General features: G+C 40.4%; 2 protein-coding genes across 6 annotated transcripts in view; both read right to left on the minus strand.

Annotated features, from left to right (window-relative positions):
* The window catches only part of erbb3b (erb-b2 receptor tyrosine kinase 3b), a 31,691-nt gene extending 24,804 nt beyond the window's left edge, over nucleotides 1-6,887 (minus strand). For both annotated transcript variants that reach the window (XM_017694291.2, XM_017694290.2), the window contains exon 1: nucleotides 6,421-6,887. In XM_017694291.2, coding sequence (XP_017549780.1) covers nucleotides 6,421-6,490 — 70 coding nt within the window. In that variant the 5' untranslated portion in view covers nucleotides 6,491-6,887. The remainder of the gene's footprint in view (nucleotides 1-6,420) is intronic.
* A 5,747-nt stretch (nucleotides 6,888-12,634) lies between these two features.
* si:dkey-151g10.3 (serine/threonine-protein kinase WNK3) overlaps nucleotides 12,635-19,142 on the minus strand; it is a 58,831-nt gene continuing 52,323 nt past the window's right edge. For all 4 annotated transcript variants that reach the window (XM_037541077.1, XM_017694287.2, XM_017694285.2 and 1 more), the window contains 5 exons: nucleotides 17,455-17,786; nucleotides 16,866-17,095; nucleotides 15,645-15,743; nucleotides 15,282-15,463; nucleotides 12,635-14,392 (listed from right to left, as the gene is read on the minus strand). In XM_037541077.1, the coding sequence (XP_037396974.1) occupies nucleotides 13,793-14,392; nucleotides 15,282-15,463; nucleotides 15,645-15,743; nucleotides 16,866-17,095; nucleotides 17,455-17,786 (1,443 nt within the window). In that variant the 3' untranslated portion in view covers nucleotides 12,635-13,792. The remainder of the gene's footprint in view (nucleotides 14,393-15,281; nucleotides 15,464-15,644; nucleotides 15,744-16,865; nucleotides 17,096-17,454; nucleotides 17,787-19,142) is intronic.

Genomic DNA, 19,142 nt, shown 5'->3' on the forward strand with positions numbered 1-19,142 from the left:
ACACAATAGGGCGAGTGTGAGGGCACCAGTCTATCAACAGAAGGAGCAGGGGCGGGCGACAGGAAGAGATAGGGACACCATCTAAAAGTGGCCACTCTCTGCCTGCTCCCACTGCCCACTGCCAACACTGGCCCATTCTTCATGGTCCTGCTTGCAGCAGTGGCCACTCTTACGTTTCACTGCACTACTTATGCAGCCTCAACGGCAACACTGCCCATAATTCTCTATAGCTCATGGATCACTCAGTGGGGGAACTTTTATTGGAATGAGGCTCAATGCAGTAAAGCAGTTTGAACGTTAGGCATTTAAGGTCTTTACATCATCTCATGACAGGTTAGTCAAAACAGCAGCCCTGCTTTAAATCAGTACTACTCTGAACGGTCAGCAGTGAATGAAATACCTTTAAATAAATAAATAAATAAATAAAACAGCCACACACATTCTTTTAACACAAATACACACACATTTGTTTTAATATCTGGCCAGGGTGTGAGGTCTCATATTTGTCCCATATGTATTATACATATTGGCACTGTTGGGACAAAAACGTCAAATCTCCAAAATGGAGAACTTTACAGGAGAAGTAAAAAATTCTAAAAGGAAGTTAATGGAACAAGATATTTTTCAAAGTAATTATATTGTAGGTTAGCCCAGTTTCTCTCACCTTTTCAGGACATTTTTGCCCTGAAAGTACATTAAAACAAACTTTATTTTTAAGACATGCACATAAACGCAGTTATGACATACAGGTGTATGCAAAAGTTTTAATATTTTCATTTTTAATATTTTCAATATTCAGTAAATACACAGTAACTGTCCATTAAAATGGAAAAAGTGTGCCCTTTGTAGAAGATGTGTTAGGCTAACTTATTTTCTTGTAGAAAATAAACAAAACATGTCAGCTGACCAGCCCAAATTTTGGCAGCACGACTATACATATAATCACAACTGGCAGTTTTCAAAAGTACCTATACAGCGTCACATGCATTCATAGAGTCAATATTAGTTCAGTGAGGGAGTGGCAGGAGCACAGGAAATAAAGCGTCAAATCCAGCAATCCACACTCCTCATTCAAGTCAAAGGTCACTACCAGCTAAGAATCAGAGTGCAGGATGAGCAGTAATGACAGACAGACTCAAAGAAACACATGAAGGAAGAGAACAAGAATAAGAGTGCAGGAAGAATCTGGGAGGAAGAGCAAACAGACCCTCATGATGATTATCAGCAAACATACAGACACTGAGCACACAGTTTAATTAATTGTCCTTTTGAATTTAACAGGGGCGTAACAGGTGACACACAACGTGAAACAGAGAAGACATGTTTCAGGATGAACATGTGCACCAGTGCACATAGAATATATAGACAATATAGGCATTATAAAGTGGTCTTATGAGCAATGCCATCGAAGAACCACTTTGGGTTCCATTAAGAACCTTTGAATGGGATGTGTGTTTGACACGCAGAGTTGATTTGTACTCAGAATTCACACATAGATTATAGAAATTAAGTATCTGTATTCAGTCTGAGGTGCATTTTACATAGGCAGTATTCAGAACACAGTTACCTTTGACTTTTTATAAGATGTCAAGATGTACTATTAAGAATAAACGGTTTCTTTACAAACAATGAGTCTTCTGCTAATGCCTGATTGGACTGAAAAATCTAAATGTTGAGCCAGTTATTAATCTCACGGTTACAGAGCTCTGCTAAAGCCTGATTGGACTGAAAAATCTAAATGTTGAGCCAGTTATTAATCTCACGGTTACAGAGCTCTGCTAAAGCCTGATTGGACTGAAAAATCTAAATGTTGAGCCAGTTATTAATCTCACGGTTACAGAGCTCTGCTAAAGCCTGATTGGACTGAAAAATCTAAATGTTGAGCCAGTTATTAATCTCACGGTTACAGAGCTCTGCTAAAGCCTGAGTAGACTGATAAATCAATATAGTGAGCCAGTTATTAATCTCACGGTTACAGAGCTCTGCTAAAGCCTGAGTAGACTGATAAATCAATATGGTGAGCCAGTTATTAATCTCACGGTTACAGAGCTCTGCTAAAGCCTGAGCAGACTGATAAATCAATATGGTGAGCCAGTTATTAATCTCACGGTTACAGAGCTCTGCTAAAGCCTGAGTAGACTGATAAATCAATATGGTGAGCCAGTTATTAATCTCACGGTTACAGAGCTCTGCTAAAGCCTTAGTAGACTGATAAATCAATATGGTGAGCCAGTTATTAATCTCACGGTTACAGAGCTCTGCTAAAGCCTGAGTAGACTGATAAATCAATATGGTGAGCCAGTTATTAATCTCACGGTTACAGAGCTCTGCTAAAGCCTTAGTAGACTGATAAATCAATATAGTGAGCCAGTTATTAATCTCATGGTTACAGAGCTCTGCTAAAGCCTGAGTAGACTGATGAATCATATGGTGAGCCAGTTATTAATCTCACGGTTACAGAGCTCTGCTAAAGCCTGAGTAAACTGATAAATCAATATGGTGAGCCAGTTATTAATCTCACTGTTACAGAGCTCTGCTAAAGCCTGAGTAGACTGATAAATCAATATAGTGAGCCAGTTATTAATCTCACGGTTACAGAGCTCTGCTAAAGCCTGAGTAAACTGATAAATCAATATGGTGAGCCAGTTATTAATCTCACGGTTACAGAGCTCTGCTAAAGCCTGAGTAGACTGATAAATCAATATGGTGAGCCAGTTATTAATCTCACGGTTACAGAGCTCTGCTAAAGCTTGAGCAGACTGATAAATCAATATGGTGAGCCAGTTATTAATCTCACGGTTACAGAGCTCTGCTAAAGCCTGAGTAGACTGATAAATCAATATGGTGAGCCAGTTATTAATCTCACGGTTACAGAGCTCTGCTAAAGCTTGAGCAGACTGATAAATCAATATGGTGAGCCAGTTATTAATCTCACAGTTACAGAGCTCTGCTAAAGCTTGCGCAGACTGATAAATCAATATAGTGAGCCAGTTATTAATCTCACGGTTACAGAGCTCTGCTAAAGCTTCAGCAGACTGATAAATCAATATGGTGAGCCAGTTATTAATCTCATGGTTACAGAGCTCTGCTAAAGCTTGAGCAGACTGATAAATCAATATAGTGAGCCAGTTATTAATCTCACGGTTACAGAGCTCTGCTAAAGCCTGAGTAGACTGATAAATCAATATGGTGAGCCAGTTATTAATCTCACTGTTACGGAGCTCTGCTAAAGCCTGAGTAGACTGATAAATCAATGTGATGATCAGTTATTAATCTCACTGTTACGGAGCTCTTCTAAAGCCTGAGTAGACTGATAAATCAATGTGATGATCAGTTATTAATCTCAGTGTTAGTATCAGTATAAATCTCAGGAGTATTAGTATAAATGAAATAAAAATAACAACAGCAGAGTTTTTACCAGCTGCCTTAACAATATGTCTTCTAAATTAATTCAGAATACTTTACTTTGTATGTACTGTGATGGAATATGTTACTGAATACATTTAGAAAAGTGTATTGAGTATTTAGCCATCAGTACTTTTTCAAAGTATTCTGCTCAACTCTGTTGACATGTTCAAATTTGTTGTGCTGTCAAACTGATGAAACATGAGGAAGTTACAACTATCATTTTGAACCTCTTAGCAGGCCTTAGTGCTATTGCTTTAAGTGGCATGTCTGATTAAAGTTTTGTTTTATGGTGGGGCAATACAGGCTTACACTGCACCGGTTTACAAGCCCAGTGACAAGCTGTGTCCAGCAGCAAAATAAGTGACATATTAGTACAATCAGGGATGCTGATTACACCGCAGTAATGCCCACCGCGATTCTCAGAGGCAAAGTTCCGTGAGGGAAAAAGAGCATTTTTTGCTCGTGCAAGGAGCGAGGGATGATTAAGAAGAGGCTGGGTTAATCATTCTAGGACTGTCAATATATCCTCTCGAAATGAATCACTCCTGGGTGGTACCACTAATGAACCCTACAGCTTAGTCTACTCATGCTTTCTGCCATATTGACACAAACTGTTATGAGCTTTGAACAGAAGGAGATAATGGCTGCACGGTTGTTGAAACAGATTCTTGAATGGGTTTTTATGGTGCCTATCAACCACACCGTGTCCAACACAGACGGCAGGGGAAGTTAATACCTTGAGCTGCTGTTATCCTTCGAAAAACCCAGTGATTACATCTAAGCAGAGCACAGATCACAGGACAGCATGTAACCAATCTGCTACTTTCTTATCTCTGACCTGTATGAGGTCATAAGATACCTGTTCTTCACACGAGTTTACCAAAGGCAGGTACAAGTGAACTTTGAGAAGTTCCACAGATTCTCAGGCCCATGAGTCAGAGCTAAGAATAATACTAACCTGCTGGAGGACACCCACTCAGGTGAGGAAAGAGGAAAGGCAAAGGCCGAGGCAGAGAAAAAGCCATAGCATGAAAGGTTTCCCACTAAATGCACCTGCTTATGATCTGTCATGAAATATTCATGAGAGGCCCATAAAGATTTAGATCTTGTTATCTCTGATAGCTTTGACCTATGAATGTGGTGTGGAAATAGTGCCTCATGTGGAAATAGTAACTCTTGGAAAGAGGTTTAGAATACAAACAAGGGCTTTCTAATCACAGTGTATGTACACCAAACTAAAGGTACATTTCCATTCTACGATGGATTCTATTTTCAAAACACGTTTCACTCCCTTTTGTCGTAAGTGGGGAAGAAGATATAAATATACTAGTTTTATTCATGTCTGGGAGAAAGAAGGCACTTACAAGTCCATTTCAGCATATATTCGCAAAACTTTTAGACAACAGTTGGACAATGTTTCCATTAAATAGGCGTCCTTATACTCTATCATAAAGAATGTAAGATTTAGAGCTCCCAAATCTCTCACTTATGTAGAGTCTTGTGTTGAGAAAAAAAATAAGAGAAAAGAATAATCGACACAATCCAAACTGAAGTTACATTTTCACTGATTCTGTCAGGTTTTCAAAAAGTTTTTTACCCCCTTTATAACCAAAAAGTACAAATTTTATTCACATGTTGTTGAAAAGGGAACCAAATATCTCAAGCTTGTTATCTAAAGGGTCATTTAAAGGTGAAATCCTCCAAATTTGTCAACATTTCTGCATAATTCAATGGTAAAGATGTGAACAAAGTGAAAGAGCCTGAATTGTTCACATGTTGGGAATCAGATGTCTTAAAGGGAATTCCACCAATTGTTCCAAATTTCTCCATAATCGAGTGGATAAGATATAATCACAGCCATTCAGAGTGATGTGACATGAGTTTATTCCTATGTAGGTAAACTTAGACACAGATTTTCCTTGCACTGGTGCTGACAGGTACCAGGGGTCGCAATGTCTAAAACACAGATATAGCCATTTTATTTACTATCCAAAACCACCAGTGAACCTAAACGTGCCATTGATGATGGTAAAATAGTTTTGAACGTGGTAAAAAGACTTTTATTTGGGGACTATTTTGCCCTAGAACATTCTTCATGTATCTCTCCACCATGAGAGAGATTAAAATACGTTTTAGACCAAAACTTTTGTCTTACAAATTGTGCAAGAAATCAGTGTCTCAGACACCAGGCAATGTATTAATAACCATTTTGACTAGTAACTTTCTATACGGGAACTTTTAGACGCGTTAAACTCCTCAGACGTCTGGTTCCTATCACCACCACTGTAAACAATTCTGAGCAAGTTTCTCTACAAAGCACTTCACACCAAACCACTCTGAGTGGCATGTTAACCATTTAACCATGCAGAATTTGCGAAAAATCGGTCTAGTTCCCCTAAAGAGTTTGATAAAAGTTTAGTAAAAGCTGTCTTATATAACATTATCACTTGAAATGTTTACAAATGCACTGCCAGACGCCTGAGACATTTTTTATGACCCTTACATGGCGGAGGGGTACAAGCAGGGCGTTGTGAGGTAAAATAGTCCCCAATGAAAACTTTTTTTTTCAGATTTCCCATGATTTTACCTTCACCACCACTACATATAACAACTCGGGGGGCATGCGTAGGGTCACTGGTGGTTTCGGTTAATACATATAATGGCTATATTGTAAAATTGCGACCCCTGGTTCCTATCAGCACCAGTGTAAAGAAATCAGAGCCCGATTCTCTACAATGAACCACTTCACACCAAACCGCTGTTAATCACTTGGTTTACATCACCATAATAGAATTATGAGGTTTTTAAAAAAAAACGGGTGGACTTCTCCTTACAGTCAGTCTCATTCTGGAGGAAAGCGGCGCTTTTCCAGAGTCTGACAGGTAGTTCACTATTAAACACTCTGCCCGTTAAAGAGCCACATTAAAGCAGTCATTCACACTCAGTCTAGCGGGGTATGCGTCATGAACCGTGTTCATAATAAGCGACTTTATTTCCTCAGAGATCTCCTACCTTCCTGAGTCTGAGCAGCGGCGGGCTGTGAGAACCTGAGGAGAAGCAGGAGGAGCACGTGCGCCCGCATCTCGCAGCCTCGTCAGCGTCGGGGCGCCAGGGAGCGCGCGCTCATAACCGGGACTAATATCTGACCTCCAGAAACCCAGACCTTCCTCAGCTCAGACAGCCGGCCAGCGGACTCGGCCTCCCTGAGGGTCCCGGCGGTTTCTGTCGGACTGACGGACAGACTTCTCCTCACCTGCTGGCGCAGGTACGGACCTAAACTGCAAATCAAAACTTCCCTGTGGGCGCCTTTCGATTTCGGTTCAGGAAACTGGCAGGCTGTGCCGCTCCAGATAAGAAGTCGTGGAACAAGTCATCTTTTTTTCGCTCCAGCAGGTCTGTGAAGGCTCAGTAGGCGTGACAGTTTGAAGTCTGGGAGCGGACAGAAAGGCTGTAGGATGGCGATGCTTTAATCCCTCCCTCACCAGCCACCAGCCACCACCGCTGCGCCGCTGCCTCGGCGGGTTTTATCACAGCGCCTCAGAAGAGCTCTTCACCGATCATACTGGCAACGCTGGTGCGCCTCGAGCTCCTGAGTGGTTGCCAGCAGTGTGACTGCGCAACTAGGGTGCAAGGTTGGAGCTTCAAGTGCTGCAGGCATTAATACATAATAAAAAAACTACAAACTAGCCAACACCTCCAATAAGATCTTTAAGGGTTCTTTAGTAAAGGAAATGGCCCTGTGTAGAATCGCGCTTTCTGTATAGAACTATTTAATGCTTACATATGCTTCTTCAGACTGATGAAGTACGTGTTGTATATGGTTCTATATAGACCCTTTTTGACAATGGTTCTCTAAGCTTGACGTCATAACAATAAAAGAACCCTTTTTGGTACTATATAGAGCTTTTTTTTAAATAGGTGCTAGATAGAACCGTATACAACACATTCTCCATCGATCGGAAGGCCCATTTCACCAGTATGAGATAGTTCTATACACAAATCCTGATTCCAGACAGAGCTATCCCCTTTACTAAGGAACGTTTAAAGGGCCATATCTTTTGAAAGTGTACTTCACATGTTAGAAACAATTTCATGAAAAGGATGCATGTACCACACAGTTAATTCGAATGGCTCACTTGGGGGCCACATCCTTATGGCACCCAGTATACGGCTGGGTCCTGGTCCCAGATCTGGTCCATGCAGTATGAAGTGAGTAGAACTAACAAACGTGGCCCAAATCTGCCCCAACTACAGTGTTGGTCTACATCATTCATACCAGAATTGGCCCACAAATACAGACATGAGGCAAATTCATATGCAGCTGCACAGCATCTGGCCCTATTCTGAACCACATGCCTAACATCTGCCCAGTCACCCAAAACTCACATATGAAAGCCAGGATTGTCTCAGAACTGTCTGCTGTCTGAGCAAAGATTGAGCTACACTGACATTTGGTGTTACATGCCTGACATGGTAGTCAGGTTATATGTTAGACAGTTGAAGTAAAACGCTGTATTTTGACACCTGTATTATTAACAGTAGAGAGTGAACGTATGTATAGTGACTCTAACGATTACATGGACTTTTGTGCCATACTTAAGTGGGAATCTCAAAAATGTCTGAATAATTCAAGCACTGAGATGTAAAGAAGGTCATTCAGAGTGGTTTGATATGAAATGCTTCATTTTAGAGAAACTTTGAATTCTTTACAGAGGTGGTGATAGGAACCAGGGGTCACGGTGCTTACAGCATAAATATAGGCATTTTATTTGGTGTCCAAAATGACCAGGCAACACAGTTTTTATACGTAATGTTGATTGAAGTGAAATATTGGTGACACTGAGGCATTAAACACTTCAGATATCTGGTACCCATCACCACCACTGTGAACAGTTCTGACGAAGCATTATACCTCACATCTCAGATGTTTACATCATCATTTTATTAGGCACACATTTTGAAAAATCTGTGAAATTCCCTTTAGAAATGTATTCATTATGTTAGGAAACAATGTGTCAAACCTGGCGGCATTTATTTTGAAGAGACTACCCCAAGACTGTCACTTCATTTTGGGAAAGCATTCTTTCAAAACTCCGCTGGTTTGTTTCGGATCGTTATTGTTTGAGGGTTTGCAGGGTTGCATCCAAAATGTGTTTGTACAAAACTGAGGTCATGATCCCATCAATGGATGCACGTTCACTGACACCATTGTATAAAAAAAAAAAAAAAAAAAAAACAGCCCCAGACTTTGACATTTACACCTTTGTGCTGCATAGTAGTCCTAATGCAGTCTGGTCGGAATTCTTCTCCAGGTTTTCTCCGCAGAGACTCCACCATTAGTTTGTTCTTCTCGTTTTGTTAAATGTTTGATAATGTAACCTAAAGTACTTCATTAAAGTTTTCCAATGGTTAAATAGTCCAAATGAAGAAAAGTGTCCATATACTTTTGGGAGCCATTGTATGTATAGCAGGCAGGGCACAAGGGGGCACTAACAATATCCATGTAAGTAAAAAACAGTTGGCCAAAGTTAAGCATCCAGCAAAAATGTGCTTCTTAAAGCCATAACTGATCATCAAATTTATTTTATATATTGTTTATATAGATTTATTCTTGGTTTCTGTACAGTACAGTGTGTACAGTACATACTGAAGCTCCTTTAAGGCTTCCGAGCCCCATTAGTATGACTGTCATAGGTTCAAGTATTTATGAACTTGAACATAATACTGAAAACAAAACAAGTGACATTACTGTAAACTAAGGACGGAAAGCATATTAAAGCACTAACAAATGGCAAGTAACGTTTTGAATCCACTGTAGGTTTTAATATACAAAACCAAACATGGACACAGATATGAACGGACAACTGGACTGTCAATAGATGAAGTGACCGATGTTTCAGAGTCAAATGTTTCTTTCCTTCCAGAAAACATTGGTCAACAAACTGTGTAGAAGCTTAAAAGTATGGAATACACCCCCCATGGTGTGTGAAAGCCCTAGTGTTGCTACCTAAGTTAATAATTACAAATGACCAGTGACCATGAAGAACAGGGGTCATTAGGAACTTGAAAGAACATGGCTATTGATTTTAAGCCTGCTGAGGGAATGCTAATTCATTAGGCGAATTAATAGAATCAAAGAAAAACACCTGTCACTCATAACACAGTCAAAGCAAGCAATCAACATGGTTATGAACGTCCTGCCTGAATTACACAGAAACACTAAGACCTGTTGGTTACAGTTGGCACCGGTTGTGGTGCTTCGAAACATTTTCTTTAAACACTGGCGTACACAGAAGCATCCCAGAGAAGTGAGCGCTTCTCTGCAGCTTCCCCTATAGAGAGTACAGTGAATCCCCGCTTGAAGAGGAGTCTGCATGGCTTTCTTGTTCACAGTAAAGAGCATCATTGTGTTCCAGCCATGTCAACTGCTAAATCCCCCCATTGATGCATATAGACCAGTCCATCACAATGGCCACATTGTCAGCGGCCGAGCTGACTTCTGAACCCGGGTTAGAACACTCCCTGGCCGCAACAAACTGGCCACTGTACAGCGGGGAGCACAACACAGTCCACTGCTGAGATCTGGAGAGAGACACTCTCGTGCATCAAGGCACTCATGATTAGACATAATCACATTATTTTCCATTTTCACTAAAATCGGGCCTACGAACGCTCTGATGGCACGCTTCGAGCAGGCTCTACACCTTAAAGACGGAGAGAGCAACAGGCAGATATCTGCTCAATAGGCCTTTTGTATGAGGCATGGGATAATCACTTTCTTTCTGTCTCTCAGATTCACTCCCACTTTCTTATTTGGGCCTTGTGTCCATCATAGTGACACATTTTCACAGACCACCCCTCCTGCATCTGGGCTACAAGTGAGTAAAAAACAATTCCCGTGTGAAATGAGTTGGGAGAATTTTTTGAGCATCTAAGCTGAAAGGTGAAGAAATAAAATACATCTGTACTAGAGTAAAAGTAGAAACACTCCTGGTATATCTTAAGAGATTTCTTAAGAGTATGAGTATTCTATCTATACTTAAACTTGACTAAAAGTCCAAAGTACTTTATCAAAGTGTATTTTTTTTAACGACTGGAGCTTAAACCTAGAGGATCTTTGGGTTTAAATAAGTCATGTCTTTACTTCCTTGTGCACCCCCCCCCCCATTGTCTTGCTCATTAAGACAGTACTAGCTAAAAGAAAAGAAGTACTTTTACTTTAGATGCATAAGTACAGTTACACATACGTACTTTTGCTCAAGTAGAAATATAGACAGAATACTTGCACTCAAATAATACAGAGTATTTCTACTTTCACTAAAGAACAGATGTACTGTACTTTATCCATTTCTGCCTTAAATTCATTATGCAGCATCTAAACTGTGGCAGAAAATTTCACAAATGCACATATTCTCAGTTAGACTGTACAGAGTCTTTGAATCGTATGCGGTTTACTATTACCCTTGTTCATATCAATGTGTCTTAAATGCAGCTCAACAGCAAATAAAGTTTAATGCATGTCCCTCCATACTATTTACAACATTTTAAGACTTTTAAGGACCCACAGACACCCTGTATATACAGGCCTGTCCTCCCTGTGAGAGATTAGAACACTAAGACTCTTTCAGAATGAAGATCAGTTATTCAGATTCGCACTCGTCTAATGACTCAAGTGCTCAAACTCTGTGAACTGTGAGACCTCTACTGGTTCAAAATGGCACTGCGACTAATTTAATGCAAAATCATAATCAAGTTTTGATGTTTAACACCATCTTTTATTTTGATTAGTTACAAAACATAAATAAAATCAACAATTGAATTAGTTACAATTTTACAGTAGCTAAATCACCAGCAATAAAAGTTTAGTCTTCTAGATTTTTTATTTTTTTTTGATCAAATAACCTCCAATCATTGGTGCTCAGTTTAGTAATACTGGGTCCCCTGGTAAAAATGTCTAACAATTTCAGCAAATAGACACTAGACTGTGAAAATGGTTGACTTACAGTTTTTCACATCAATTAAACTCAAATGAAAATGAAAAAAAAAAAAATTAAATCTTAAAAAAAAAAAAAACCTAAACTTTAGAGAGAAGTCACCTCAGGGCTGAGCTACGGCTGAAGCAGGGGATCTCCACAAACAGAGCTGAGGACCAATGTGTCCCATCATCAGGTAACTGCAGCTTTTTCAACACCGATCAGTACATAGTTTTACATTTTTTTACAAGCCCAGTTCAAAATACAAAAATAATGCTTTCTTTTAGATTACATTTTGGTAACACTTCAGGATAGGGCGGGTTCCCGCGACTCGTCGGAAAGAGCAATGACGCATGGCAGATGTGTTAGTATTTGACTCGACAGCACGTAAACTCACCACCGTTAGTTATGTGCCACTGGTTACTGAGAAGTGGGCTGTGTCATGAAAAACCAACACAGGTTTTCTGGAAACTTGAGTTACATCTCCGTACACACATGCCACAGTCCTTTTCACTTTTTTAAAAACATCCACAAGCTCAAGCATAGCGTGACTTAGTAACAACACAAAACAAATCAGATTTATTTTTTGTTTCCTTTTGCTGCCTTTTCTATCTCTTTCGTCTTATTCTGCAGAACACGACAAATTCCCATCCAGCTCCTGCAGTTCTGAAAAAATACCCCCAAAACTCGCTGTACATTACAATCTGCTCAAGCTTCATGATTCTCTGTCAATAGTCATTTTTTCAAAATAACATTAATGGGCACATAAAGAAGATGCTGGTCACTTTTCTGCGGTAAATACCCTTCTAGGAAAAGTGTCCAACTGGACACTTAAAGCCAACTGCTGTCAAACAACGGCTCTGCATGTACAAATAAAACATTTCCTGTTTTTTTTTGTTTGTTTGTTTTTGCATGGAGAAGTATAGAGTAAACATGTGTGTAAACAGTTATCAGGTGCTGACTGGGACACTGCAGCCTCAGTGCCACATACTGGAACCTCATAATCTCAGGGGATAAAACAGACTTTTAACATAGCTACTTTAAAACGGCTACTCTGAAAGGCAACACACTGTCAGGACAGCCCAGGTGCAAAGTCTTCCACCCTTAAACTCACTTGGCAGTTTTATCTGTTACAGAGTAAGATCACATTAAATGTTTCATCTGATGAGGAATGAATATATATATATATATATATATATATATATATATATATATATATATATATATATACATATATATATATATATATCTGTATATAGATTCTGATAATGTTGCTCATGTCTGTCTGCGCAGCAGGATTACCTCTTCACAGTTTGATGTGCTCAGAGGCACGTACATACGTAGCTGTGCAGAACACATATACAAGACCAAGCAGAGTATGCTTCAGTCAAAGCGTCACAAATGCTCTAGTCCTGCACGCCCTTATTATGGGATGTGGTTTAATTTTGTAAACCTCAGAGAAGAAGAATGAGCCAATGAGAAAGAGAAAATACTGCAGTCGCATTAGCTACATTAATCTAGTCATTCTTCCAGACACCTAGGAGATCCCTCCAGGATCCACTGTAAAACACTGGACTGAAATCAGTTTAGACAGCTGATCCCTATCAGTGTTATTATATAAAATCCCTTACCTAATCTAAAAACTTTACCACTATTAATCAATGTAAAATAGAAGAACATGAAGAACATGCCTAATCCGTGCACTACACTGTACAACAGTGTTTAGGTTGGCCTCGTAGCTAAGATGATGGTTGCCAGGTAACTGTTACCATGCTCTGTTGCGGAACATGCGGTCGCTATAACTGCTTCACTTCCGCCCTTCGATGCTCATTGAGGCGTTTTGTGCTATATTCTCTTAAAATGCCAGCTCGCTGTTTAACATCTGGTTGTTGCCTCCGTGCGCATTTTGAAAAATATGTCCTTTAAGCTATACAGAAACGCATTACAACAACACAGAAAGATGAATTCAAATATCAGTTACTAATTGCACTTTTTTTTAAAAATTCAAATAGTCCTTTTAACAGAACTGTTCATAGATGAAACAAAATGATCTTTTTTTGTCAAAAAGGTCTTCTTTCATATCTCTATATAGGGAGAGTTGAGGTCCAACTGCGTTGGATATAAATCTCAACAGTGCAGAAACACACAGAGGATATGGGGAAAAAAAAGTGAACACTCACTCACGCACACACACAAATACACACGCACTACATAATTTACACACCCCACACTCATGCACACTGACACTCAGAACCCCTTTCCTGGTTCCTAGTTTTCTTTCTGTACAAACTGTACATTAGGATTCATGTTATGATTTCACATTCTCAAAGTGGAAACCTATTCTTTTCCTTTCTTTGCCTTCTTAATTCACGCTCCTCTCCTCTTTGTCCTCACTGTCACCTGTCTGTCGCTCACTGCTGTCCTAAAGGAAGGGCGGAGGTGGGGGGTGTTGGGTGGAGTTTGGCACTGGCTGACAGGGCAGACGTGGAGCAACAGGAGGAGCATGATGAATTCGTGGAGGAGCAAGAGCAGAAGGTTGCCACGGTGATGGTATCTTGGCCAGCAACCGTGGAGGTAGAGCTATTGGCAGCGGTGATGCTGGTGGGTGGGGCCAGCTGTGGCCCTGTGGTGCTGATGTGTGTTGAGGAGGGGGTGGTGTGAGGGGGCAAAGGTGTAGGCACGCTGGAGGCAGGCACGCTGGCCAGTGGGGCCAGGGTCTGCAGCTGGGGCTGGGGCAGAAGCTGTGGCTGGCTCAGAGGCAGGGAGCCTGGCAGGAGCTGCATTTGCTGCTGGTGCAGCGGCGGCTGGCCATACTGCAGTGGTTGAAAGGCCTGGCTCTGCAGGTGAAGGCTCTGCTGTGCCAGGGAAGCAATTGGGGCCTGTGTCAGTGGTGGTTGAGCTTGGCCCGCTGTACTGCTGTAGGAGGGGCAGGTCATGGTAGAAAGACCGGATGGCACTGTAGCGTTCTTGTTGCTCAGGGGGGTTGTGGGGAACCAGCCTGGAGGTGAAGCCTGAAGACAGGCAAACACAAAAATAGCCACGTTAAAAATGCAAGAAGAACAAAAGTACTGCAAGTGGAGACTGTAACTTCACTTATTGCATTTTTCCATCAGAACTAATCCGAATCCACAGTAATTGAGCACTGTTTCCTATAGCAACAATGGAGGAGCAAGTTCTGATTTTTGTTCTGATTTTAATTTGAAGAGTTACAGGCAGCAATTCTGACTAACTAGTGTTTCATTTTCAACATGTGATCTTACATCTGCAGATACTGGCCTTCTGCACATACCTTCCGTAAAATGCTGAAAACGTGGAGAAGCATCTTTTGGTTATTATGCTTGTAAACAGTGGCTCGGTTCAAACATTTAAGAAGTATTAAACATATCTCTTTAAGCATTCAATTAAAATCTGCACCACGGCAAGGAGAGTAACCAAATTCAAAATGCGTACTCAGGTACTGTATCACCAAACTGTGCTGGATTAAGGCCCTTCAGGACCACAGTTGGACACCCTGGATTTAGTGCAGTGTCTCATGGTATAATTACAAATCTGGGATCACACATTTCTGGCAATGCAAATGTGTGATCACAGATTTGTAATCATACAATGAGACACTGCACTGTCTGGTGGAAAAGCACTATAACACCAAATCCAGGGTGTCCAACTGTGGTCTTGAAGGTCTTAATCCACTACAGCTCTGTGATTTCCCTGTTTGAAAGATACTATGATTAATAAGTATGTTTGAGCAGGGAGATACACAAACTGTGCTTAACACAATACTTCTAGACCAGAAATGGACATCAGTGCACCAAATGGTTTCATATTTACACTTGATAATCTGTGTTTAAATCTATTATATACATATTTGCAGATCAAATATTTGCTTGGTACATAACTTACCTCAGTAGCCTGATTCCAGCCACCTAACTCCTGCACTTGCTGAATCTGCTTGATCTGATTGAGTGAAGGTTTAGTTTGGGCTGGCCCAACAGCCTCTTTTGTCCAATCATCTACGAGTTTGTGCAGTTCGTCTGTGAATGTGCTCTTCTTACTGGCTGAACCTTGGGCTGGAGGACTGTGATCTGAAATAATGTCAAGAAAAAGTTTTTTCTTTAACAACAGGTTAATTCAAGGTTAAAAATCAATGTTAACAATATTAATCCATGTTAATGTTATTTTCATATACTAAGAAGTGTACACAGCATGGTAAGAATTATGCTTAAGAAATGTTTGTTGCTAAAAAATTCTGTGCTGGTTCCATACCTCTCCTGGTGGACAATGAGGCTTGTTTTTCTGGGTTGCAGTGGGAATGCAGTCTGGCTTGCTCTCCACCAGAATAACTGCTGGACTGCTGGAGACTCCCTGAGAATGAGCAAATGTGTGTGCATAGAAGGGACAGAGACAGACATGACATATTAGCATGACAGCACAGTTTTGTGATGTTTTTCCAGACAGATAAGCCCCTTTCCTATACAAGATTGCCCTTATTTATGCCAGTTATAGAGCAATCACGCTGCTCATGGATATTATAAACTTTTAAGTCTAGGATTAGGCCAGGGGTTGGCAACACAGATGTTAAGAAGAGCCATTTTGTCCTTTCCACAAAAATCTAACCATTTTGGGAGCCACAACATTTTGTCAATTTTACCTATATCTTATTTTACCTATATATTACCTATATCCTTTAGCTTTATCTTGGCTGTTAATTTGTAAAATTTGTATGTATGTGCTGATGTCACTGTATAGTCTAAAAACGAATGAAAATGCAGACTCACTTTGCTTTAAGCTTTAGCTTTTTTATTGTCTGACACTTTTTAGTGTTTGACAGTATCTCAAATGCAGATTAAACATATCAGGAAACCAGCTGTAAAGGCAAATAAGTCCATTCGTCTCCAAATTATCGATGTTCATCTTAAATCTCTTTGCCTTTTTGTTATCTGATAGCTGGTGAGACTGTTGCATTTCTGTAGTAACCTGCAGTCTGCGAGTCAACCCTCAGGATTAAAGGTCCATGAATTAGCAGTTATACATTAACTCCAGCGTTTAAAGACATTTATTGTTAAAACTGTGTTAAAATAATCCTCCTTTGCAGTAAAATAGAGTTTTTCTGATCATTCTACATTTACCTAAAAATCTAATTCTGCTGTGGAGCTGCAACAGGGCAGTTGCAAATTGCCATCCCTGGATTAGCCTAAACATGTGCTGGTCTTTGACCATTTTTTGTTCTGAAGTAGCGTTTCTTTATCACTCTCTTGGTGACCAACTGCCCTGCATTGTTTCACTATTCCCTACACATCTGGTCTAAGGTTGATGAGCTGGAGCAAGAGTTTCAAGAGGTAATGGCTGAGATTGTGCAGGGCCGTGGGTCACCAAAACTGATAAAGAAATGCTGCTTAAGAACGATTTTACGAGACACTGATATAAAGAAAAAGAAGCAGCACATATACGCATAAAGGTATTTCAGGTGTAGTGCACTGCCAGCACCTTGGTGTGTGATGCCATTGTTGTCCATGTGAGAATGGGGGCGGGTTCGGAGCTTGGTTTTGGCAGGGCGGGGTCTGCGTGGAGAGATAGCCAGTGGTGCAGTGGGGAGTGGAGGGGTCCGGGACAATGGCAAGGGCTGCCGCTGGTCTTTGAGGCTACGAAGCTGCTTATAGAGGTCCTGCAGTTCTCTGTTCTGTTGCGCCTGCAAGGACACCACCTCTTTGATGTGCCTGTGAAAGAACAGGGAAGCCAGGGAAGGAGAGAGGACAGAGATGAAATGATGTATATGAAGGATAGTAGGTGGTAATTTAGAAACAAAGTGTGGGTGGAATTATAGGGGCACAAAAACAACACAAATCAACATTGTGAGTGGAGCCAATGAAGGATACATTGAACATGATTATTAACATTTAACATTCATTTTCTGTTTTTTTAAAAAAGAAGGGAAACTCATAGCTTTGTAAACTTAAAAGTGTCACAGGGGACAAGTCAGGCTGTAGTTAAGTCAAGACTATACTGGTGTGCACCTAAATAAGAGTCTAGGTTCTTGGAGTAAGAAAACGTATGAAAGACCCTTGTGTTTTCTCACTTCTCTCTCAGCTTATGCAACTCTCGCCTTAGGTCCTCATCCTCCACCTCACTCTCATCATCACTGCTGCCCAGTGGGGAGTGTGTGTGGCTGCGTGGGGGGTGGTGGCCAGGCACTGGGGTCCTCCTCTCCTCCTTCTCTCCTTCCTTCCCTTTTGTTCTCCTCCTCTCCCTCTCCAGGTCTGGTGAGACAGGGGAGCTGTCTGTGAGCTGATCCTCTCTCTGCTCAGCCTGTGTGACCGAGAAGCGCCCCACTGTCCTGTGGACACTTCCCTCGACTGGAACTGCTTCTGGTGGGGGAGGTGGGTCTGTAGGTTGGACCACTGGGGTCACCTGGAGAAAAAGGACAGGTATTCTTCAATGTTCTCTATACAAATTCTACCTTATATTCTACCAGTAATTCTCAATCCAGACCTCGGAGCCAGAGCACATCTGAACTGATCAGATTTGCTGTCCTCTAACCCTTCGTCAGTGGTTAGTTTTGAACACAGGACGTTTTTAGTTAGACTGTTCTGTTTAGTTTAATGCACATGACGTGCCGGTTTCCCAAACATGAATTAAGCCTAATCTTGGACTAAAATTCAGTGTTACATTTTTTTAGTCTAGACTTAGACTTAATATAGGTCTGGGAAATCAGCCCAATGACTTTTTGACGTGGTCTTTAGGCATCTTAAAATTTATTTTCAGATGAACCAATTTGTTTTATTTGCAGCACAATCTGATCCTAGTTCCATAAGGTTGAGTATCAGCTGATCCTAAGTTGCTATTTGTGTTGACAGATAATACTTCAGCAAAATTTAGCTACGATTATGTTGCTCTGCCAATTAATACAGCTGTAAAATCAGCTCATTGTTAGCATTTGTATGTTTTTACATTCTGGACTGATGCTTTGTTTTTTAGCCAAATCAGACTGCTCTGTTACCTTCTGAAAACAGACCTCAATGCTGCAGGTTGGGGATAAATGTCAATTCATGCCAATTCTACAACAGAGGGTTAAACAGAGCGCAAACAATGGACTGGAATGACACCTATCCATTAAAATATGCTGGGATCGCCCATTCCTAAATTTGACAGCTCTAGTAGCATAAAAAGTTGAATTTTTTTTTATGACTTTCAATTTTTAAATATATCCTTTCTAAGGATCTGTGTTAACCATGGATAAGATGTCAACGTAGATGTTAAGGCTGAATGTATAAGACTAGTGCAATCCACACTTAAGGACCATTCTACCATAAGTTTCAACTGTAGTGCCATAGAAAAAAAAATCTATTAAAAATCATTTGAGTATTCTGACCTTAAATATTTATTTTTTAAGGATTATTTTAGGATCTATTTAAGTTAAATATATACAGAATGACTGTTTACAGTAGTTTCTATTGGGAGGTGGCTGTCTTAAACCCCAATCCCTAAATTTCAACTTATGAAAATAATAAACAAAAAACACAAAGAGTCTTAGTGCACAGACAGATCCTTATTTTAGCCAGAGCAGGAAGTAAGACTGTGTCCCTGTCTCTCATGGCCATATAGTGAGCAGTTAGATGTCATTGTTTTAAAGCAAATGTGTCTCAAAGTCTGAAAATCAGTGTGAAACTGAACTGAACCGTCACTTCCAAAACACACATTTTCTGCAATTAAGCAAACTTTTTTATCATAATGAAAAAGATCACGATTTTCAATGCTGTGTCAGCA

The sequence above is a fragment of the Pygocentrus nattereri genome, chromosome 9, assembly GCF_015220715.1.
Source record: "Pygocentrus nattereri isolate fPygNat1 chromosome 9, fPygNat1.pri, whole genome shotgun sequence".
NCBI lineage: Eukaryota > Metazoa > Chordata > Actinopteri > Characiformes > Serrasalmidae > Pygocentrus > Pygocentrus nattereri.